General features: G+C 39.9%; 1 protein-coding gene across 4 annotated transcripts in view; it reads right to left on the bottom strand.

The window, feature by feature from the left end:
- The window catches only part of LOC122563274 (bcl-2 homologous antagonist/killer-like), a 60,804-nt gene that overhangs the window by 6,561 nt on the left and 31,508 nt on the right, over nucleotides 1-22,735 (bottom strand). For all 4 annotated transcript variants that reach the window (XM_043716961.1, XM_043716959.1, XM_043716957.1 and 1 more), the window contains exons 3-5: nucleotides 14,120-14,252; nucleotides 13,584-13,727; nucleotides 4,956-5,136 (exon numbers count right to left, since the gene is read on the bottom strand). In XM_043716961.1, coding sequence (XP_043572896.1) covers nucleotides 4,956-5,136; nucleotides 13,584-13,727; nucleotides 14,120-14,252 — 458 coding nt within the window. The remainder of the gene's footprint in view (nucleotides 1-4,955; nucleotides 5,137-13,583; nucleotides 13,728-14,119; nucleotides 14,253-22,735) is intronic.

Here is a 22,735-nt window from a genome sequence, read left to right as displayed (position 1 = left end):
TCTGGTGTGCTGCAGTGTGTTGTGGCCCTTTTGAATAGTGTCTTGATGCAACTTCATTTGTGTGTATTGGGGTGGTTGCTTTCATAGTTCAGGACTTGGTCTGTGTGTGTGTCTTTCCTGTCTACCTTAGTGGTGAATTCTCCGTTTGGTGTTCTCTGTACCCTCACGTCTAGGAATGGGAGTTGATTGTCCTTTTCTTCCTCTCTCGTGAAGCGGATTCCTGTGAGTGTGGAGTTGATGATCCGGTGTGTTTTCTCTATTTCCGTGTTTTTAATGATTACAAAGGTGTCATCAACGTATCTGACCCAGAGTTTGGGTTGAATTTGTGGTAAGGTATACAAGGTATTCGCCAAAAACGGATATCCTTGCAATTTCATCAACAGATGCCTAAGGGAAAGACAACGGAACGAGGACATGCCGCAACCCAAAGGACTAGCCACACTACCATACATCAAGAACATCTCTGAAATGACAGCCAGACTACTGCGACCACTAGACTTATAACAGCACACAAACCAACAGCCACACTCAGACAACAACTCACCAGAACGAAGAACCCGATACCCAGCATGAGCAAAACTAATGTAGTGTACAAAATCCCATGCAAGGACTGCACAAAACACTACATAGGACAAACAGGAAGACAGCTAACAATCCGCATCCACGAACATCAACTAGCCACGAAAAGACACGACCAGATATCCCTAGTAGCCACATACGCAGACGACAAGCAACATGAATTCGACTGGGACAACACTACCATTATAGGACAAGCCAAACAAAGAACAGCCAGGGAATTCATAGAAGCATGGCACTCATCCACAAACTCCATCAACAAACACATAGACCTGGACCCAATATACCGGCCACTACAGCGGACAGCTGAAACTGACAACCGGAAGCGGCAGGGACAGGCCACTATAAATGCTGGAGGAAACACCACAGAAGCGCTTCACAGGAGGCTCCCAAGCACTGAGGATGTCACCTAGACAGGGGACGAAACGTTTGCAACAAAAACTTCCAGCTTGGCGAACAGAACCACAGCAATGAGGACCCGAGCTACAAATCTTCTCACAAACTTTGAAGACAACTTAGAGATCAAGAACTCCAGCAGGATAAATTCTGAACTAAACTGGGCAGGGCACATGGGACACATTTTGCTCACAATGAAAACAAACAACGCCTCTTGGAAAATCGGGCCCAAAGTCATGCAGATTGCCATTTCACTCCCTCACCTTTACAAACCAAAGACTTTTAAATTTCTAGCAGGAGGTTCTAATCAGGGCTTGTTCAGAAATACAGAGCCATACTTGCAGTTTGACAGGCCACTATCATGTAAAATAGCTGGGGGAAGGGAAACACGTGCACTTTTTGCACACCAGTCAGTTGCCAGATTCTGAAATTTAATACTCCAGCATCACAAACACCCATTGTCAGAAGCTGCCAATTGTCTAAGTATAAATCAAAGAGTGAGGTGCTGGAAACGCGCAGCCAGTCAGGCAGCATCCGAGGAGCAGGAGAATTGACGTTTCGAGCATAAGCTCTTCATCAGGAATGAGGGCTCATTCCTGATGAAGAGCTTATGCTCGAAATGTCGATTCACCTGCTCCTCAGATGCTGCCTGACCAGCTGTGCTTTTCCAGCAACACACCCTTTGATTCTGATCTCCAGCATCTGCAGTCCTCACTTTCTCCTAATTGTTTAAGTACACAAGGCAAGGGTGAAGGCAAGGCACCAAGGCATATGGCAGCCAAGGTGCCAGGTAAATGATGGAGTGTATAGAATAGGTCAGAGCTGGTAGGAAATATCAGGTCGTCGGGGAGTAGTTTTGGGGACACCAGATCGGACAGCAGAATAATGGAAAAGGTTGCCAGGTATGGAGAACGGAGAAGAGTTAGTCCCCAGGGTAGTGGAGGCAGTGCTGGAGACAGTGCTGGAGACATTGAATAATTACTCAGGATTTAGACTAGATATTTAAGTTGTTTAACTTTTCAAGAGTAATTATTTCTTCAACTGCAGTGGAGCCTTTCAAATTCTCAGATTTAAATGAATAAGTTTGGTTGGCTCAAAGCTCAGAGGGATTACCCATTGCCATGTTCAATTTTCCAGCCAATTTCCAAGTCAGTTACAGTGTGGATTCTGTAGGGTGACGACGCACAACTTCCACCAACACTTCAAAAATTGTTATCAGAAAACATGGGTCAACAAAACTTAAGAAAAGTGAACTGCAACGAACAAAAATATACTATTGCAAAAAGGCCATCAGAACCTGACAAAAAAATTAAACATGTTAACTTCTCATCCAAAGGACCTGGTTTGATAGCTTATTCCATTCACCCATTCTCTATGTAAGCACAGCACTTGAAACATGCATAGGAACCTAGCATTAATGGAATGTGCAGGACAACTAACAGATGAACAACTTAACTAATATTTAAGTTTTGACTTATTCTAGAAAGCCATGGAGACCAATAACAAAAAAACAAACTTCCCAAATGATCCCAATGGAAGTGAACAAGAAATAACTTTCACTGCAACAAACGAAAATCACCAAAAGACATGTTATGAATTCACTGGATTTCAGACCCTGGGCATGCTTATACATATGCAAAGCAGGAAAATCCATCTGTATTCTGCTCAGTGTTTTTTTAACCAATGAAAGGACCTATCCATCTCGGTCATCAGGTGTTTTCTTGCAGGGTTGTGGAGCATGCAAAAACCTGACCACAGGACTGGAACAAATGCAAAAGCCTAGTCATGGACATGGGACAACCATAAAAGAGGAGTCCCCTGATAGGTTAATGACTCAGAAGAAATGCTGCTGAGATAGAGGCTGAAGGACAGTAGCTCTGAATGGTTGGAATTCAGGAAGAACTCCAAGAAGCCTATTGATAGCTTCCCTGTAGTAATGACATAGGAGAAAGAGCAGAGTTTGATGGTCAACTGAAGCGAGAAGGGGTTCCATCCTGAAAAATGTGCAGCTGTTGCAGGCTTTGAGCAGCTGGAATCAGAAGTCCCTCAAGCTAAAAAGGTGCAGGTGAACATTGAGGTTAGAAAAAGCCACGGGAACTTGGAAGATATCTGTGGTCGGAACAGCAGCATGTCTGTGAAGCCAACTGAATCGGTCAACTTGCCATGAATAGCTTAGTAGAGGTGACAGAGGAGAAAAGTCACAAGTGGTATTTAGTTGGCATGGCAAATAATGACGAAAGCTAGGGGAAACCTAGAGGACAGTACTAGCTTAGTGAAGGTAGCCATCTGCTGACAACCTGTAATTGTGCCAGTGAGTAGGCACTGGACAGCAGTTTCCAGAGCAAGGAGTGATGTCACAGGAAAAGACAAGAACCACCTAATGATGAAGCAGTCCACGACAGAGCAGCTCGAGGGAATTCCAAATCAAAAAAGTGCAGGACTGTAATCCCACGTAATCTGTTAATGAGACGATGGCCCAGTGTGCTGAGAAATCCAAGGGATCTATGTTGACTACATTTGCTATATAACATACTCTGTAGGGTATTTAACAATAGTTTTTGTTATCCATTTTTACCTTTTGTTAATTCTGGAGGTCAGGGTACAAGTTGAAAAGATGTAATTGTTTTACTATTGTACCTCTGTAGAGTAAATTTTGTTCGTTCAAAACCATTGCAACTTGTGGCTAAATTATCAGGCCAATTGTATTTAGCTAAATAAACCAAAACCAAACTTTAATACCCAACACAAAAAGGTAAATCTTGGGTTTTTCAGCCAGGCCTCTTAATATACAAGTGGTACCACATACAGTCAAAGTCCTTCTCTGCTCTCTCTCCTAAAAGTTCAATTCGTCCTTCCCTCATGTAATTTAATCATTAGCAGCCTTTGACAGCAGCTTTACTCCAGAATTCTAAATGACAGAACTAACAAGGCATACTTCAGTAGAACTCTCCATACTCATTGCACAACTGTCCAAATGGCATTGCTTTCCCAGAGTTCAGTTCAGTTAACTACTAGTGATAACCTAGGCCGAAGTTGACTGCTGTTTAAAAGAAACCACAGCCAGCTCTTCTGCATGTCAGGATGGTTCACATTTTATTAGGCTTCAGTCTATGAAGCTGGTATTACAGCCACACTATATTCCTGTCTTGACCACAATTTCTAATTTCCCTGAAACCTATGAGAGATGCACTTCAGAAGATGTATGACACACTTGGCAACTCCAATTAAGAAATTCCACCCAGAAACCTAGCTTTTCAGTTTCAATTTCACTAAGGAGACTTCAAGAAAAAGAATGAGAATTGGTCTGTCAAAACACTTTATCACCTTTATATTTCAGGTATAACAGTCAAACCCACAAATTACAATTTGCATTTATATCATGCATTTAACAAAAAAATATGAACGACTAGAATTCTCAGTTTTCTTTAAAAACTTAGGAGTGCATAAATAGACATCCAAGCATACTTAACAGTGACTTAATCTTAAAAAAGGAATGAATCTGGAAAATTCTTTACCCTTTAATCTTAAGCAGTCAGTTTCTAACCAAATTGAAAAGATTCAGGTGTCAAAAAAATCTTTCCTCTTTAAAAACAGAAAAATTTATTTTCTCAAGAGCTGACAGCTTTTTAAATGAGTAACTGATATGTATAGATACCCAAGTTCTTAAGATCAATATTGCTTAACTAACAACGATTCTTAAAATAGGCTTCAGAATTTGTGTGTCAAAGCTGGAAAAGGGTGGGGAAGGGCTGTTTGCGTCGCTATTAGGAAAACTGGAGTAAATTAGGATATGAAGTACCTTTTGACACAACTATCAAGGTTCATACATGAAGAATGATTATTTGGGAAAAGGCACTTACTGAAGTGCATCAAGAACATGAAAAGAACCACACTACAGACAAAAAAAATGCTCAGTGCACTTAATGCCTCATCTAACTAAAAACTGAAATCAGAAAACCAGCAACCTACTGCTGTGCACTTACCCAGCCTCCTTGTGCTGCAATCCATCGTGCAATTCTATTTTTTAATACAAACTCTGCAATGAATTTTGCAATTTGACTGAGGAATCCCTTCATACCCTTCTGGAAGACATAAATGGCCATTCGATAGCCAAATCCTAAAAGAGCTATCACACGGCCCCAATTTATGCCACTTTCAAAAAGCCTATAAAGAGAAAGAACAATTTTAGAAATATTTTCAAATATGGATTAATGAGAACACATTTTTAATATATAACGGAAATTCATATTGACCTTATTTGAAAACATGATAGTGGTCTAATATTTACACTTTTATAGCATCTGTTATTACTTATGTCAACAGATTGCATATGGCAGTCCCAATCTATGTTTGGAAAGTTAAAATCGCCTCCCATAACCACCCTTTTATTCTTACAGGTAGCTGAGATCTCCATACAAGTTTGTTTCTCAGTTTCCCTATGACTATTACGGGGTCTATAATACAATCTCAATACAGTGATCATCCCTTTCTTATTTCTCAGTTCCATCCAAATAACTTGCCTGGATGTCTTTTTGGGAATATCCTCCCTCAGTACAATGTAATGTTATCCCTTATCAAAATCACAAACTTTCCACTTATGGTAGGGGATTTTAACTTTCCAAACATAGACTGGGACTGCCATAGTGTTAAGGGTTTAGATGGAGAAGAATTTGTTAAGCACGTAGAAGAAAATTATCTAATTCAGTATGTGGACATACTTACTAGAGAAGGTGCAAAACTTGACCTCTCTTGGGAAATAAGGCAGGGCAGGTGACTGAGGTGTCAGTGGGGCCAGTGACCATAACTCTATTAGTTTTAAAATAGTGATGGAAAAACCAAATTGGAGAAAGGCCAATTTTGATGGTATTAGGCAAGAACTTTCAAAAGCTGATAAGGGGCAGATGTTCACAAGTAAATGGAGGCTGACAAATGGGAAGCCTTCAGAAATGAGATAACGAGAGTCTAGGGAAAGTATATTCCAGTTAGGGTGAAAGGGAAGGCTGGTAGGTATAGAGAATGCTGGATGATTAAAAAAATTGAGGGTTTGGTTAAGAAAAAGAAGGAAACATATGTCAGGTATAGACAGGATAGATCAAGTGAATCCTTAGAAGAGTATAAAGACAGTAGGAGTATACTTAAGAGGGAAACCAAGAGGGCAAAAAGGAGACATGAGATAGCTTTGGCAAGTAGAATTAAGGAGAATCCAAAGGGTTTTTACAAATATATTAATGACAAAAGGGTAACTAGGGAGAGAAGAGGGTCCAGCAAGGTGGCCTTTGTGTGGAGCAGATGAGGCAGATACTAAATGAGTATTTTGCATCAGTGTTTACTGTGGAAAAGGACATGGAAGATTAGACTGTAGGGAATAGATATTGACACCTTGAAAAATGCCCATAATAGAGGAGGAAGTGCTGGATGTCTTGAAACGCATAAAAGTGGATAAATCCCCAGGACCTGATCAGGTGTACCCTAGAACTCTTGTGGGAAGCTAGGGAATGATTGCTGGGCCTCTTGCTGATATATTTGTATCATCGATAGTCACAGGTAAGGTGCCAGAAGACTGGATGCTGGCTAATGTGGTGCCACTATTTCAGAAAGGTGGTAAGGATAAGCCAGAGACTATAGACCAGTGAGCCTGATGTCGGTGGAATCCTGAGGGACAGGATGTACATGTATTTTGAAAGACCAGGATTGATTAGGAATAGTCAACATTGCTTTGTCCATGGGAAATCATGTCTCACAAACTTAATCGAGTTTTGTTTGAAGTAACAAAGAGGATTGTTGTGAGCAGAGCAGTATACGTGATCTGTATGAACTTCACTAAGGTGTTTGACAAGGTTCCCAATGCGACGCTGATTAGCAAGGTTAGATCGCACGGAATACAAGGAGAACTAGCCATTTGGATATAGAACTGGCTCAAAAGGTAGAAGACAGAGGGTGGTGGTGTTGGAGGGTTATTTTTCAGATTGGAGGCCTGTGACCAGTGGAGTGCCTCAAGGATTGGTGCTGAGTCCACTACTTTTTGTCATTTACATAAATGATTTGGATGTGAGCATAAGAGGTATCATTAGTAAGTTTGCAAATGACATCAAAATTGGAGGTGTAGTGGACAGTGAAGAAGGTTATCTCAGATTACAACGGGATCTTGATCAGATGAGCCAATGGGCTGAGATGCACATAGAGTTTAATTTAGATAAACGCAAGGTGCTGCGTTTTGGGAAAGCAAATTTTAGGACTTCTACACTTAATGGTAAGGTCCTACAGACTGTTGCTGAACAAAGAAACCTTGGAGTGCAGGTACATAGCTCCTTGAAAGTGGAGTCGCAGGTAGATAGGATAGTGAAGGCGGCGTTTGGTATGCTTTCCTTCATTGGTCAGAATATTGGGTACACGAGTTGGGAGGTCATGTGGCGGCTGTACAGGACATTGATTAGGCAACTTTTGGAATATCGCGTGCAATTCTGGTCTCCTTCGTATTGGAAGGATTTGTGAAATTTGAAAGGGTTCAGAAAAGATTTATGAAGATGTTGCCAGGGTTGGAGGATTTGAGCTATTGGGAGAGGTTGAATAAGTGAGGGCTATTTCCCCTGGAGCGTTTGTCCACATTTCTGTGGGTATGGAGTTACATGTAGCCCAGACAAGGTAAGGATGGCTTATTTCCTTCACTAAAAAAGACATTTTGTTTAAAAACATATCTGGTTCAATAATGAACAATGGTTACATGGTAATCATTGGAATAGCATTTTCAATTCCAGGTTTTTAAATCAAATTCAAATTTAACCAACTTCTATGACGGGATCCAAACCATGACCTCAGAACATAATCTGGAGTTTCTGGATTATTGGCCAGTGACATTCCGGGGGGGGGGGGGGGGGGGGAGAGAATAAAAATGATCCAAACTTCTTCGATGTCAAACAGAATAGGATAAAGCAAATAAAAGGAACATTAATTTCAGATACTAGAGCTCAATGAAGCAAAATGTTTTGAAAATAGAAAGCATGGAGCAAAATTAAAACTGAAATTAGGCAAGCAAAGAGAAGGCATGAAGAAATAGGGACAGGTACAATGATTGGAAACACAGATTTTACAGATACCTAAAGGGCAGGAGAATAACTAAGGAACAGGAAAAAGGTCAATTAGAGATAAAAAATTAACATGTTGAGATAGAAAACATAAGCATCATTCTCCATGAATAATGTGTTTGTCTTCATAAAAAGGGCAAAGACAACACTGGAGTTAATGATTTGAAACACTGGATGGGATAAAGAGAGGGGGAAAGGAAATATTAGAAGGGTTTGACATCTTCACCAGTGGATACTATACTATTCAGAGACAAAAACCTATCCCAGATTGCTACATGAAACCAGCGAATAACAGTCTCTGACCATCACTTAAATTTAGTGCTCACTAGGTATGTGCGTATAGTGGAGGACTGCTAATGTATTACTGTTCAAAAAAAGAGGAAATGATAATAGTTGTAAGCTAGTCAGCCTAACTGCTGTTGTGGATAAATGATTGGAAAAAAATGGAGGTAAAATATAAATTAGCACTTCAGAAATTTGTTCAAATACTAAGTACAAGAGCAAGGAGATTTTACAAGAATTGCATGAAACACTAGTTAGGCTATAATACTATGTATGGTTCTGCTCATTGCACTACAGAAATGATGTGCTCACATTAGGCATGGTACAGAGGAGATTCAGGAGGATCTTGCCAGGAATGTAGAATTTTAGCAATGATGAAATATACAATGGTATAAATTAGGTAGTTTTCTCTGGAAGAAGAACAGAGATTTAATTGGAGGTATGGAAAATTTTGAATAAATTGGAAACTGAACATGAAGAACCAATTTCCCTGAGGAAAGAGGTCAGTAACCATGGAACATCAAATTAAAGTGATAGAAAAGAATTACATGGGAAGATGTAAAGAAATTTTTATCCCGTGGACAGTGGGCAGAAACAATCTTAAAAGTATTGGATATGCACTTGAAATGTAGTCATCTATAAGATTTTTGTTCAAGTTTGGACTGTAGGATTAGACAGTCCTTTGGTTAGAAGACATCAGATGGCTTAATATGTCCCAAGCCATCTGTAAAATCTGTTTTGCAACAAATTTCAGTTTTTCAAGTCAATCAATCGTCACTCAATATCTTCCAAATTTTAAAGTTGTGCTTGAATAAGCACTTTCTTTAAGTTTAACAATATTATAGCATGAAGGCAAATCCAGTAATTTGAGAAATTGCAGCAGTTAACATCTAATCTTTGAGATATTGATTTATAATAAACTTTCCTGATATTTTGAGTGAAATTCACTTCCAAACTTAACACAAGATAGAGTTGTCAATTTTTTTTCAGTTCCAATACCTCTTGTGGCAGAGCTCTTGACTCTAGTCCCATTACAGGACTTGATGAACAAAGAAGGTGCATTCATAGTACAGGAAAACATGTTGCATACAAACACATGCCAATGGTAGGCAATAAATGCAGGAGTTCTTTTCCATCACTGGCTGATCTGAAAAGTTGGAGCCACTACTATCACTATCCATACCTCCAAATTACAATATCTGCCACAACAATTCCGACGCAAAGAGAATTACTACCATTTAAGAAGAACTCTCAAATGCTCTTGAACTTCAAGTACTAAAGGTTAAACATATTTTACAGTCACATTTGTTACTAGCATTTTAGACAAAGCAATGGCAATCATCTACTGCAGTTAGTCAGGCTAATATCAATACAACCAAACAGAAACCACTTAACAGCTTGGAAGGAAGTGCGATACAATGTGCATTTCTGAATCACTTGCCATGACATCATTTTAGTGAATAGATTTGTCTGAATTTTTCCCAGGATTTTTTTTTAAACCGTTGCACGTTGACAACTTAATTTAACTATGATCAGAGGTTTATTTGTTTTAAGTAATCTTAAATGATAAAAGAAAGTTTGGAAAATGATTACTAAGCAAAATGAGAATGTGTTTACCTGCCCTTTTGCTGTTGAAAAGCAGTAATAATCAAGCTATAGTTAAGACTCTATAGTCCAGCATCCAAAGGAAAGCAGAAATAAAGGACAGGAAAGTCAATCAGACAAGATATGAACAGTAAGCATCAGTATCAACAATTTTTGAAGAAAATTAACTGTTTTTCTTAGTGTTTAGAAACCAAGTTTAGCAGTAGCCCATTTCGTCACTGTCCTACCATTCAGATGGATCACTGAACTCTGGTGCATACAACCTTTGCTTCATTTCCCTGAATACAAACATGGGTAATGGTTAACAAATATCTTCAATACCCCACCTCACTCCAGGTTATTGTGCAAGCAGTCAATTTGCAACACCTCTACCATTCTCACTGATATTAGCTAACCCAAGAAACAATTCAAAACATATGGCTTTAATGATTTTTGGAAAACTGGTTCACACCTGGGGTGAGCCTCTAAAATGTTTACAACCGTTATTTTGACAATTATAGGGAAAGTATTTCATTTCACTGACACATTTTAAACTGGTTTGAAATTCAGGTATGTTTTTCTTTCATGTTAAAACAATGTCATTGAGTAGATAATTTGAAATAAGCACATGATAGTACAGAACTTAAACATGGCTAAAAGGAGACAAGTAGTTGAAAGTTACAATCTTGTACCCAACAGAACAAGGCTGAAAGAGAGAGACTTGGAGAAAGAGACAATTTTATACTGCATGAGAAGAGGATCCTGATTGGGTCATAACTGCTTGGAAATGCAGCACAAACATTTCACTGTCAATTTGCATCCTCAGAACAGATAGGTAGATGAGGAGTCGTCAAAGCATTTCCATGAGAATGCAGAGTTTTGTTGCCTCTAGCCATTTTTTGAAAAAACTACAATACTTTCTTTTGCCTACTTAAGTAATTGACACCCTATTTTATGTACAGATCGTTCTGCTGTAACATGCTTGGTTAGCGCAAATTCGCTACAACGTAATTGATAAACTGGGGACACTGTTTCTAAAGCACAAACTTTTTAAACGTTTTGGCTGTAATGCAATTATATTGCCAACACTAAGTACTGTTCTAAAGCATGTTTTTTTATAATACGGGTTTGCACAAGATCGTGGTTGGCACTACAGCCTCACAGCGGCAGAGACCTGGGTTTGATCCTGCCTATGTGGAGTTAGACAATTGCTTCTCGAACATGTCAGTACTTATTGCGTTTCATACCCTACTCATAAACGGAAGCCAAAACAATGTTGGGGATAAAAGTACAATTTGGGAATGAAAAAGAATGTTAAACTATAAACGGAAAGATCCATACATTCTTCCAGTGTCTGCATGGGTTTCCTCCGGATGCTCCAGTTTCCTCCCACAATCCAAAGACATGCAGGACAGGTGGATCGGCCTGCTAAGTTGCCCACAGTGTTAGGTGCATTCGTCAGGGGCAAAAGAAAGATAACTGGGTCTGGTGGGTTACTCTTCGGAGGGTCGGTGTGGACTTGTTGGGTCAAATGGCTTGTTTCCACACTGAAGGGAATCCCTAACCTATTCCAAACAAACAGGTCATCAGCACAATCAGGTGTGATCCAGGGGTGGAAGGTTAATAATATCTCTAGAGATACACTTCAAAATGATATGCAGCAAGGATGGCAGCAAAAACTGGACCTAAACGGTTCCCAGAATGACACCATCTATTTGGGTTTCTCTACTTTCAAGTTTGTGGGCGGCACGGTGGCACAGTGGTTAGCACTGCTGCCTCACAGCACTTGAGACCCGGGTTCAATTCCTGCCTCAGGCGACTGACTGTGTGGAGTTTGCACGTTCTCCCCGTGTCTGCGTGGGTTTCCTCCGGGTGCTCCGGTTTCCTCCCACAGTCAAAAGATGTGCAGGTTAGGTGAATTGGCCATGCTAAATTGCCCATAGTGTTAGGTAAGGGGTAAATGTAGGGGTAGGGGTGGGTTTCGCTTCGGCGGGTCGGTGTGGACTTGTTGGGCCGAAGGGCCTGTTTCCACACTGTAATGTAATCTAATCTTACTCTAAAGAGTGCATGACAAAGTTTCAACTTCTAGTGTCCTTTCAGCAGGTCTAATTTGGAAATCATAAGCAGACAGTGCTCGTTGGCTATAGCAGAGATTATAGAAATCAATGTATACTACTCCAAAAATTGATTAAGTGTCAATGACCAATACAAATTGTTTAGCAATTATTTGAACTGGAATAGTTAACTGCAGTGGGCATCTTTTGGTAATTCTCAATTTGTGACTTTTTCAAACTACTGAATTTGTTTAAATATCTACACCATGCCCAAATGCGAAATTGTTAACGAGAAGAATAAGCAGGTGCATCTGACATTTTATGCTAACATTCAAGGTACATTACAAAGACCAACTGAATAAGAATTAATCTACAGGAAGACAGTTGGTGTCACACAGCCTGGGAATAGATCCTTTGTTCAAAATCAGACATCCCAATCTGACCTAATCCCATTTGCCAGCATTTGGTCCACATACCTCTAAATCCTTCCTATTCATACACCCATCCAGAGGCCCTTTAAATGTAATTGTACCAGCCTCCACCACTTCCTTTGGCAGCTTGTTCCATTTATATACCACCCTTTGCATGAAAATGCATGAAAAAAAAACAAAATATATATTGTAGACTAGGAAACAGAAGCTACAGTAGCAATAATTTATGGAGCTAAGCAGAGTATGCAAAATTCAAGTCAGTTGGCAATGTAGAAATAAGAGACTTCAACACAACATTAGCATTTGTACATTTTTGAACAGAGGAGCTTAAAATTTAGTTCACCTTAGACAATTGCTTCTCGAACATTTCGATACTTCTAGCGTTTCATGCCCTACTCATAAATGGAAGCCAAAACAATGTTGGGGATAAAAACAGAGTTTGGGAATGAATTTGCCAAAACTGAAAAAGAATGTTAAATTATAAACTGAAAGATCCTTGCATGCATGCATATGCATTAAGACAGTGACATCTAGTACATATTAAATAGACCACTTGTTTTTGTTTTCAAAATATTAATTCAAATGATGTTAGCATCACTGGTTAGACCAAAGCTTATTGCCCATCCCTAAGTGCCCAAAGGCAGTTGAGACTCAACCATTTTCTAAGGGTCTGGAGTGAGGTGGAGGCTAGATCAAGTAAGGATGGCAGTTACCTTTCCTACAGGACATTATTGAACCTGATGTGTGTTTCTGACGAATGACAATGGTTTCATGGGTCATCATTAAACATCTAAATTCCACTATCTACTCAAGCAGTATGGCATTAGTGAAGTGACTTTAGTACAAGAGTATTTACAAATCTTGATGGCACTGTTATATTCTGCCACAACTCAATTACAATTCCTGAAGTTTTTTGTGCCATTTTTTCCAACATCCTCTTTTCCCTCTTGCCCCCAGCCCAAATGATTTCATCATATTTTAGCTATGCATCTTAACTGGCTAGTCGAAACCCAATTAGCTCAATAACATTCTTCTAGATTAATCAAATTAAAAGCATTAAGTTTTATTTAAAACCACTGTCTCCACATGAAACACTCTCGAAAACGGTCTTCTGTACAACCCAGGAATCTTTACAAATAGTTTGTTTGCACAATTCAGTTTATCAACTTGCTCCTTACCCATCAGCTATTTTCCGGAAGTAGTCGTAAGCATTTCCTGCATTGAGCGGCAAGGTTGATAGCAGATTGTGGAACTCTAAATCATATCTACGATTGATGTCATCTCCGATAAGAGCAAGCTGCCGGCCCACAAGAGTTGGAGTACTTGAGGGAAGGAAGACAGAAACAAAAAAAAAAGGAAGATCACAACTACTTAGAAAGTCACAAAATCAAGATACTGAGGTAAAATAGTCAAGATGGAAATAAATTTAATGAATGGGGAAAGTGGCATGCTTGGTGATGCAAAACTCCATGCTACTTCTCATTTTTTTTTAGTAAGCTATTCTGAAGCTTTTAGGATATTTCATGCAAAGATCCCCAGAAACACTTGTGCACAAAAGACTGTATGAGTGAAGACAAAACAAGATATTCATCTATAATGATTTTTACTCTCCTCTCACATAAGGCCCTCACCTAAAAAACTGAGAACAAATTTTAGTCATGTGTCTGCTTAAACACTACTTTTAAATTGATATTATATTAGACAAATATCTTACTTTTCAGGAGGCTGCTGCATCTCAATTATCTCCGGATCCTCTGGGACATTTGCTCCTTCTTCTCTCTCCGATTGGTACCGGAAGAAGACGTAACTCCTGAAAACGTCCTCAGTTTCCTGCACAACACCTTCCTCTACGATGCAAAGGAAAATTTGTCTTCAGCATTTAAAAGAACATGTAAATTTTTTTAAAAAAATTGATACTGGGGCAATAGACAATAGGTGCAGGAGTAGGCCATTCAGCCCTTCGAGCCTGCACCGCCATTCAATATAATCATGGCTGATCATTCCTAATCAGTATCCTGTTCCTGCCTTATCTCCATAACCCTTGATTCCACTATCTTTGAGAGCTCTATCCAACTCCTTCTTAAATGAATCCAGAGAGTGGGCCTCCACTACCCTCTGGGGCAGAGCATTCCACACAGCCACCACTCTCTGGGCGAAGAAGTCTCTCCTGAGCTCTGTCCTAAATGGTCTACCCCGTATTTTTAAGCTGTGTCCTCTGGATCGGCACTCACCCATCAGTGGAAATGTACAGCTGCAGAAGCACCTCTTTGCTTCTAAAATCAATTCCTCTTGTTATGAAGGCCAGCATGCTATTAGCCTTCTTCACTACCTGCTGTACCTGCATGCTTGCCTTCATTGACTGGTGTACAAGAACACCCAGATCTCTCTGTACTGCCCCTTTACATAAATTGATTCCATGTGAGAGCGTGAGAGAGCAATGAGGAAGTGAACAGGCAGATGTTGCATCTTCTGCAATTGTATGGAAAGGTGCCCATGGGGGTGGGGGAGGTGTTGGGAGTGGAGGAGGAGTGGACTAAAATGGCTTGGGGAAGGAAAACAGTCTTTGAAGAATACTAACAAGAAAGGGGAGAGGAATGTGTATCTAATGGCAGCATCCCACTGGAGGTAGTGGAAATGGCAGCTTATGATCCTTTGGATGTGGATGCTGGTGTAGTGATAAGTGAGGACCCAGGGAAACCCTATTGCTGTTTTAGGGAAGAGACAGAGTGAGAGCTGAAGTACAGGAGAAGCTACTAAGGGTCCTGTAACCTAATACTTCATGTCAGTTTCAGAATTTACAACTCATGGGCTCTAGCTGCCTTCTCCTTACCATCGACATGCAATTCCTTTACATGTCTATGCCACATCAGGATGGTCTCAGGGCTCTCCACTTCTTCCTGGAAAAGAAGATCTTAACCATTCCCATCCTCCTTTGCCTGGCAGAGCACATCCTCACTTTAAACAACTTCTCTTAACTCTTTCCACTTCTTTCAGGGGAAAGGGGTGGTCTCAGTTACACCAGTCTCCTTGTGGGATATGTGGAACATTGCTTGTTCCAGTCCTACTCAGGCCCCCCCACCCACACAGGGAGGCGATGGCCTAGTGGCATTATTGCTAGACTATTAATCTAGGATCCCAGCTAATGTTTTGGGGATCCAGGTTTGAATCCAGCCACAGTAAATGGTGGAATTTGAATTAATTTTTAAAAATCTGGAATTAAGAATCGACAGATGATCATTACACCATTGTTGATTGACGGGAAAATACATCTGGGTCACTAATGTCCTTCAGGGAAGGAAATCTGTCATCCTTACTTGGTCTGGCCTATGTGTGTCTCTAGACCCACAGCAATGTGGTTGACTCTCAATTACCCTCAATGTCCTAACAAGCTATTCAGCTCTATCAATCGATTCAGTTTTATCAAATAAATGAAACCAGAGATATCACCTGGCAGAGACCTAGGCACCAGAAAGACAACAGCAGAAGCTACCCTACTGACTCTGCAAAGTCCTCCTTACTAACATCTAGGAATTAGTGCCAAAACTGGAAGAGCTGGTTCATAGACTGGTCAAACAACAGCCAGCAGTCAGACTCATGGAATCAAAAAACTTACAGACAACATCCCAGACATCATTACTATCCCTGGACATGTCCTGTCCCACCAGCAGGGCAGGCCCAGAAGTGGCGACATAGGGGTATAGAATCAGGAGGGAGTTGCCCTGGAAGTCCTCAACATTTATTCCGGACCCCTTCCGGACCAGCAGGAATATGAATGATACATTTCACCATTCTTTATCAAAGAAGATGCTACACAAATCATAGTAAAAGGAAGTGATCAATACACTTGCATGATTTAACAATGAAGTAGTTGTGGCACTGGATAAGTTGTCAATTCAAAATTGATAAGACACCAAGACCTAATAAGATATCTCCAAATTCTTGGAGGTATCTTAAGTGCTCAAAGTGCAAAGGAGCTTCCTCAGACTGAAGTTATGCCAAAGGATTGGGAATTGCAAGTGTTACACCTTCATTCAACAAAGTGAAAAGCCCAGCAATGACAGACCAGTCATTTTAATACTGGTGGCAGAAAAACTACTAAAAATTATATTCAGGACAAAATTAATACAGCTCATTCTCAAATCTGGCCGCCTTGGGCCGAAGGCTGTGCTGGATTTTGGAATGTGCCATTTTTCAGATAAAAACAAACCGTATTAACTCAATGTAGATTGTACTAATCTGAATAGGGATGTAGGAAAATAAAGTCAAATGATTGCAAAGCAGTTCAGGTTAATGGTCATGTCACTGAAATTATTACTTTTCATGCACTGTACTGACTAACTGATTCATTTTTCCCTCAAATTTTCTACATCAACCCATGTAAAAACAGAACTTGTTTTAAAAAAAGTAGAGGTTTTAAATGCCAATTTTTGAGTAACCATATTAGAAAGGGGGTATCAATAACCACTTGGGACATACTAACAAAAGCCAGTACTGATTTGTTAAGGGAATAAGGTATTTAATTACTAGAAGTTATCAATTTTGAGATACCTTATCGAGGTAAATAAGAAGATATGCATATCAAATCATGATGTTCAGCAGACACCTGAGAGAAACTGAAAGCATTGTGTAAATATATTCATCCATACCTGAAGGGCCAATACAACTGTACTTCAAAAAAAAAGTTATTCAAAGCAAGCTGTATTTTTTTTTAACTTCGCTTGTTTGATGAATGGCCAAGGACATAGCCAACATTTAAAATCCATTTCCAAATTGCAGTGAACCAAAAGTTCAATTTACTGAAAAATATTACTGTACAAGACTAAAAAACCCACAAGCTTTTCTGCAGCAAACTGTGGTCACTATGCTTCAAGTCCAGTACAAGTAGCAATTAGCCTTCTTTCACTGCTGAGACAAACTAATTCAGAAATTAAGTATATCTGCAACAGGAGAATAGTATTCTGGCTAGTCAAGTTGCATATGCAATTCAGTATATTCATCAAACAAGAGGATTTATCATAAATTTAATAATTGAAAGGGTAGTACATACAAAAATAAATGAGCAACTTGCAAGCTGTTTCTGTTGCGAACTTAATGACAAGCAAATAAATCAGATTTCAAATTGTAAAGAAAAAGGTATCAAGAGATCCATTGCTTTTATCTCTCTACACAATCTTGAACACATTGACCTGCTTTACTTTCATAGCATTTGATGATTGTGCTCAAGACAGTAGACATTCTGGACAGTGAAGGACCAATTCAAGATGTTATAATATACATTTTCTTCTGCAGTGATATTAGATAGCTCGAACTCTTGCAACACCCAAAAAAGCAAAACATGGTAATGTCGGTCCAGTGAAGAGAGAAAATACAGGGAGTGGGATCTAGAATATTTTAGAATGGTTTCAGGGAATTTAGCATGATGATTAGATTGGAGAAGACTGGGTTATCATCTTTGGAGCATTTAAAATAGATGTATAAGATTATGACATATTTGAATAAAGGTACTCACAAAAGCTAATCTCATTCGTTGATGATTACAAGGACTAAGTGACATGGATACAAGAGATGCAATAGGAATTAAGGAACAGCTTTTATATTTATTACGCAGGTTGATATTAACCTGGAACCTGCTGCCGCCGAAGTAGTTGTTGGAGGTGGAAGCAACAGTTCAAAGGGAAACTGAATAGTCACAAACAAAATAAATTGTTACGCTAAAGGGATGAAACTGATTGGACTTTTCTACAGAGAGACGTGGCATAGACTTGATTATTTCATGATCTTCTTCTATAAGCAGCATAAGCATATGGTAAAGTATTGACTGATAATTTGCAGGTGAGCTAACAGTTGACTCTCAAATTGTTAGACAATATTTGGATAAATGACATGGAGCCAGATCTTAATTGGATTTTTTGAGAGCTCAGAATTTAAAAATGTTTGGCTACAAAGTCACTAGACGTTCAAGCTGGTGCACAGCAAGAGCACCAGGGCTTTTGGGATCAAGTAAATCACATCAAAAATCAAAAAGATTTAAGAAATAACAAAGAGCAAGATTTGCCTTTCATAGAAAACCTTTTTTTCAGCAAAATCTGGGTCATAATTTCCCCAAGGGCTTAAATCAATTAGTAAACTGTCAACTAAACCAAAACCACTTCTTAAAGTACCCAAGTTTACCTCCAACCACTTAATATAAACAGCAACAAGATTTTGGCCCTTCAGTAGAAACTGTCCACAATTTGGCAATCACGTTATTGCCAATTTGCGTTGACAAATGCACATTATACCTGAACACCCCGTAAGAAGAAAATTCTAAGGGAAATGCAATACCATAAAAATGCATAGGCCAAAGAATAGGAGAATCCCATAATTCGTGGTATGCAGATTTTGCATATAAAATTTTTAAGTGTTGGAAGTCTCACAGCATGTGAAAGGCCACTATGTTTAATGCACTAACAATCAGAACCTTAATCCATGAAATGTCAACTCTACGTTTTTCTCTCAAGATGCCAGCAAATCAGAATACTTACGACTAAGAAATAGAGGAACAGGAGTAGGCCATTCGCCAAACACCCTAACCCACCCTGAAAACCTCCGCCATTCAATTCAATCATGGCTGATCTGACATTTCTCATGTCCACTTTCTGCCCTTGCCCATAACCTTTAACCATAACCATAATCAAAAATCTCTCTCAGCATTAAATGCAAGAACTCTGCCCCCATATTTGTGTAGCAAGATGTTCCAAGGAGACACAACCCTCAGAAGAAGTTCCTCATCTCAGTCTTAAATTGGCTCCCCTTCATTCGGAGACAATGCTCTCTCATCCTAAACTCTCAGGTGGGGAAACATCCTGTCAGCATTTACCCTGCCAAGCCCCTTAAGAATCCTATGTTTCAGTAAGGTCACCTCATTCATGCCAACCAGATATCCTAAATTAATCTAGTCCCATTTGCCAGCATTTGGCCCATATCCCTCTAAACTCTTCCTATTCATCTAGCCATTCAGATGCCTTTTAAATGTTGTAATTGTACCAGCCTCCATCACTTCCTGTGGCAGCTCATTCTATACACGCACCACCCTCTGCATGAAAAATGCGACCCTTAGTTCCCTTTTATATCTTTCCCCACACCCTAAACCTATGCCCCTCTAGTGTTGGACTCTGCTACTCTGGGGAAAAGAGCTTTGCTATGCACCCTACCCATACCCTCATGATTTTATAAAATCTCTGTAAAGGTCACCCCTGAGCCTCTGACACTTCAGTCTATTCAGCCTCTCCTTAAAGCTTAAACCTTCCAGTACCTGCAACATCCGAGTTAAACTTTGCTGAACCCTTTCAAAGTTTAATAACCTCTTTCCCATAGCAGGGAGACCAGAATTGAATGCAGTGTTCCAAAAGTGGCCTAACCAATGCCCTGTACAGCTACAGCATGATATCCCAACTCCTACATTCAATGCACTGGTCAATAAAGGCAAAATGTTCCAAATGCATTCTTCGCTACCCTATCTACCCATGACCTTCAAGGAACCATGAACTAGCACCCCAAAGTCTCTGTTCAGCAACACTTCCCAGGGCCCTACCAATGAGTGTAGAAGCCTGCCCTGATTTGCCTTACCAAAATGCAACACCTCCCACACATTTATCTGGATTTAACTCCAACAAAAATCCTTCCCTCATTGGCCAAACTGACCAAGGGAGATATACTCTGAAGTAACCTTCTTAACTTCCCGCTACAGCTCCAACTTCGGTGTCATCTGCAAACCTACTAGGCATACCTCCTATATTCACATCCAAATCATTTGTATAAATTACTAAAAACAATGGACCCAGCAGCAAGCCTCGCAGGACATTGCTGGTCACAGGCATCCAGTCCAGAAAACAACCCTCCAAAATCTCCTTTGAAACCAATTTTGTATCCAAATGGTTAGTTCTCCCTGTATTCCATGGGATCTCACCTTGCTAATTAGTCAACAATGTGGAACTTTGTCCAACACCTTTAAGTCCATATGGACAACATCCACCACTCTGTCTTCATCAATCCTCTTCCTTACTTCAACAAGATCAAGTGAGGCATAAATTCCCATGTACAAAGCCATGATGACCATCCCTAATCAGTCCTTGCCTTTCAAAACACACGTAGATTCTGTACCTCAGAATCCCCTCCAACAACGTACCCACCACCGATGTCAGGCTAATCGGTCTATTGTTCCCTCGCTTTTCCATACAACCTTTCTTAAATAATGGCACATTAATCACTCCCCAGTCTTCTAGTACTTCATCTGTGGCTATCAATGATACAACTATCTCAGAAATCTCAATCCAGATTCCCACAAAGCTCTGGGATACACCTGATCAGGTCCTGGGGTACTAACCACTTTATGCTTTTAAGACATCCAGCACCACCTCCTCTGTAGTATGGATACTCAGATATCACTATTTATTTCTCCAAGTTCTATAGCTTCCATATCCTTTTCCACAGTAAAGACAGACACAAAATACTCGTTTAGTATATGACCATCTCCTGCTGTTCCACACATTTCAGTTACTCTTTTGCCTTGAATCTCTTTAGATTCTCCTTATCCCTATTTTACTAAATCCTCTCACATCCCCTTTTTCGTCTCCTGATTTTGCCCTTATACTTCAAGAGGTTCACTCGATCCCAGCTGTCTATACTTGCCATATGCCGCCTCCTGTCTTGACCAGAGCGTCAATTTCTCTAAATCATCCAGCATTCCCTACATGTATCAGCTTTGCCCTTCACACTAAGAGGAATATACTACACCTGGACTCTTGTTATCTCATTTTTGGAGACCTCCCACTTTCCAAACACCCATTTATCCGCAAATCATAAACCATCATAGAAGCCCTATAGTGTGGAAACAGGCCATTTAGCCCATCAGGTCCACACCAACCCTCCAAAGAGTGACCCATTCCCTTACCTTATTACTCTATATTTCCCCTGACTAATGCATCTAACCTACACATCCTTGAACATAATGGGCAATTTAGCATGGCCAACTCGCCTAACCTGCACATCTTTCGACTATGGGAAGAAACCGGAGAATCCAGAGGAAGCCCACACAGACACAGAGAATGTGCAAACTCCACTTGGACAGACAGTCACCCAAGGCTGGAATTGAACCCGGGTCTCTGGCGCAGTGGGGCAGCAGTGCTAATCTCTGAGCCACTTTGCCTCCATAGTCTCTCCCAATTAGCTTTTCTTGCCTAACACTGTCAAGATTGGCCTTCCTCCAATTCAGAACTTCAACTTTAGATCCAGTCTATCTTTTTCCATCACGATTTTAAAACTAATAGAATCATGATCACTGGCCCCAAAGTGCTCGCCCACTGACACCTCAATAATTTGCACTTCCTTATTTTTCAAGAGAAGGTCAAGTTTTGCTCCTTCTCTAGTAGGTTCATCCACATACTGAAGAAAATTTTCTTATACACACTTAAATTCCTCTCCATCCAAGCCTTTAACAATTTAGCAGTTCTAGTCTATGTTTGGACAGTTAAAGTCCTCAACCATTGCAACCCAATTTACTTATAGATATCTGAGATCTCCTTAGAAATTTGCTTCTCAATTTCCCACTGACTACTGGGGAGCCTACAATACAATCCCAATAATGTGACTATCCCTTTCTGATTTCTCAGTTCCATCCAAACAATTTCATAGAGGATATTCCTCGGAATACATCCAAAGTACAACCGAATGTTATCCCTAATCAAAAAGGCCACTTTACTTCTCTCTCTTCCCACGACCCCCAACCCCCTCCTATTTTTAGCATCTATATCCTAGAATTCTGATGAGTAGAGTCTCAATCTGTTTAATCTTTGCTCCTAAGACAAATCCTCCATACCAGTTATCATGTTAGTGAACATTGTCTGAACTGCTTTAAATTAAATATTAAATAACAGGAGCAATATTGCTTACCGCACTCCAGATGTGGTGTCACCAGCACCTTGTGAAGTTGCAGTTAGACTTCCGTACTCTTATAATCTGACCTCCTTGAAATAAAGGGCTAACATTTCATTAACCTTCCTGATAAGCTGAACTTGTGTGCTAGCTTTGTGTTTCATGCACAAGTATCAAAGTCCTTTTGTGTCACAGCAACCTGCAGTTTTTCTCCATTTAAATGATACTGCTCTTTTGTTCTCTCTTCCAAAATTAACTTCTTATTCCCCCACATTAGACTCCATTTGCTAACATTTTGCCCACTTATTTAACCTATCAGTACCTCTGTTTGCACCCCTTTTGCAACCTGCCTTATTTTTGCGCTGTCTGAAAATCTGACAAGAGTACATATACACCCTTCCTGCAAGTCATAAGATAT

Source organism: Chiloscyllium plagiosum, chromosome 26, assembly GCF_004010195.1.
Source record: "Chiloscyllium plagiosum isolate BGI_BamShark_2017 chromosome 26, ASM401019v2, whole genome shotgun sequence".
In the NCBI taxonomy this organism is placed as follows: domain Eukaryota; kingdom Metazoa; phylum Chordata; class Chondrichthyes; order Orectolobiformes; family Hemiscylliidae; genus Chiloscyllium; species Chiloscyllium plagiosum.
Note: the sequence above shows the minus strand (reverse complement) of the source record. Positions and strands in the feature narration are given on the sequence as shown.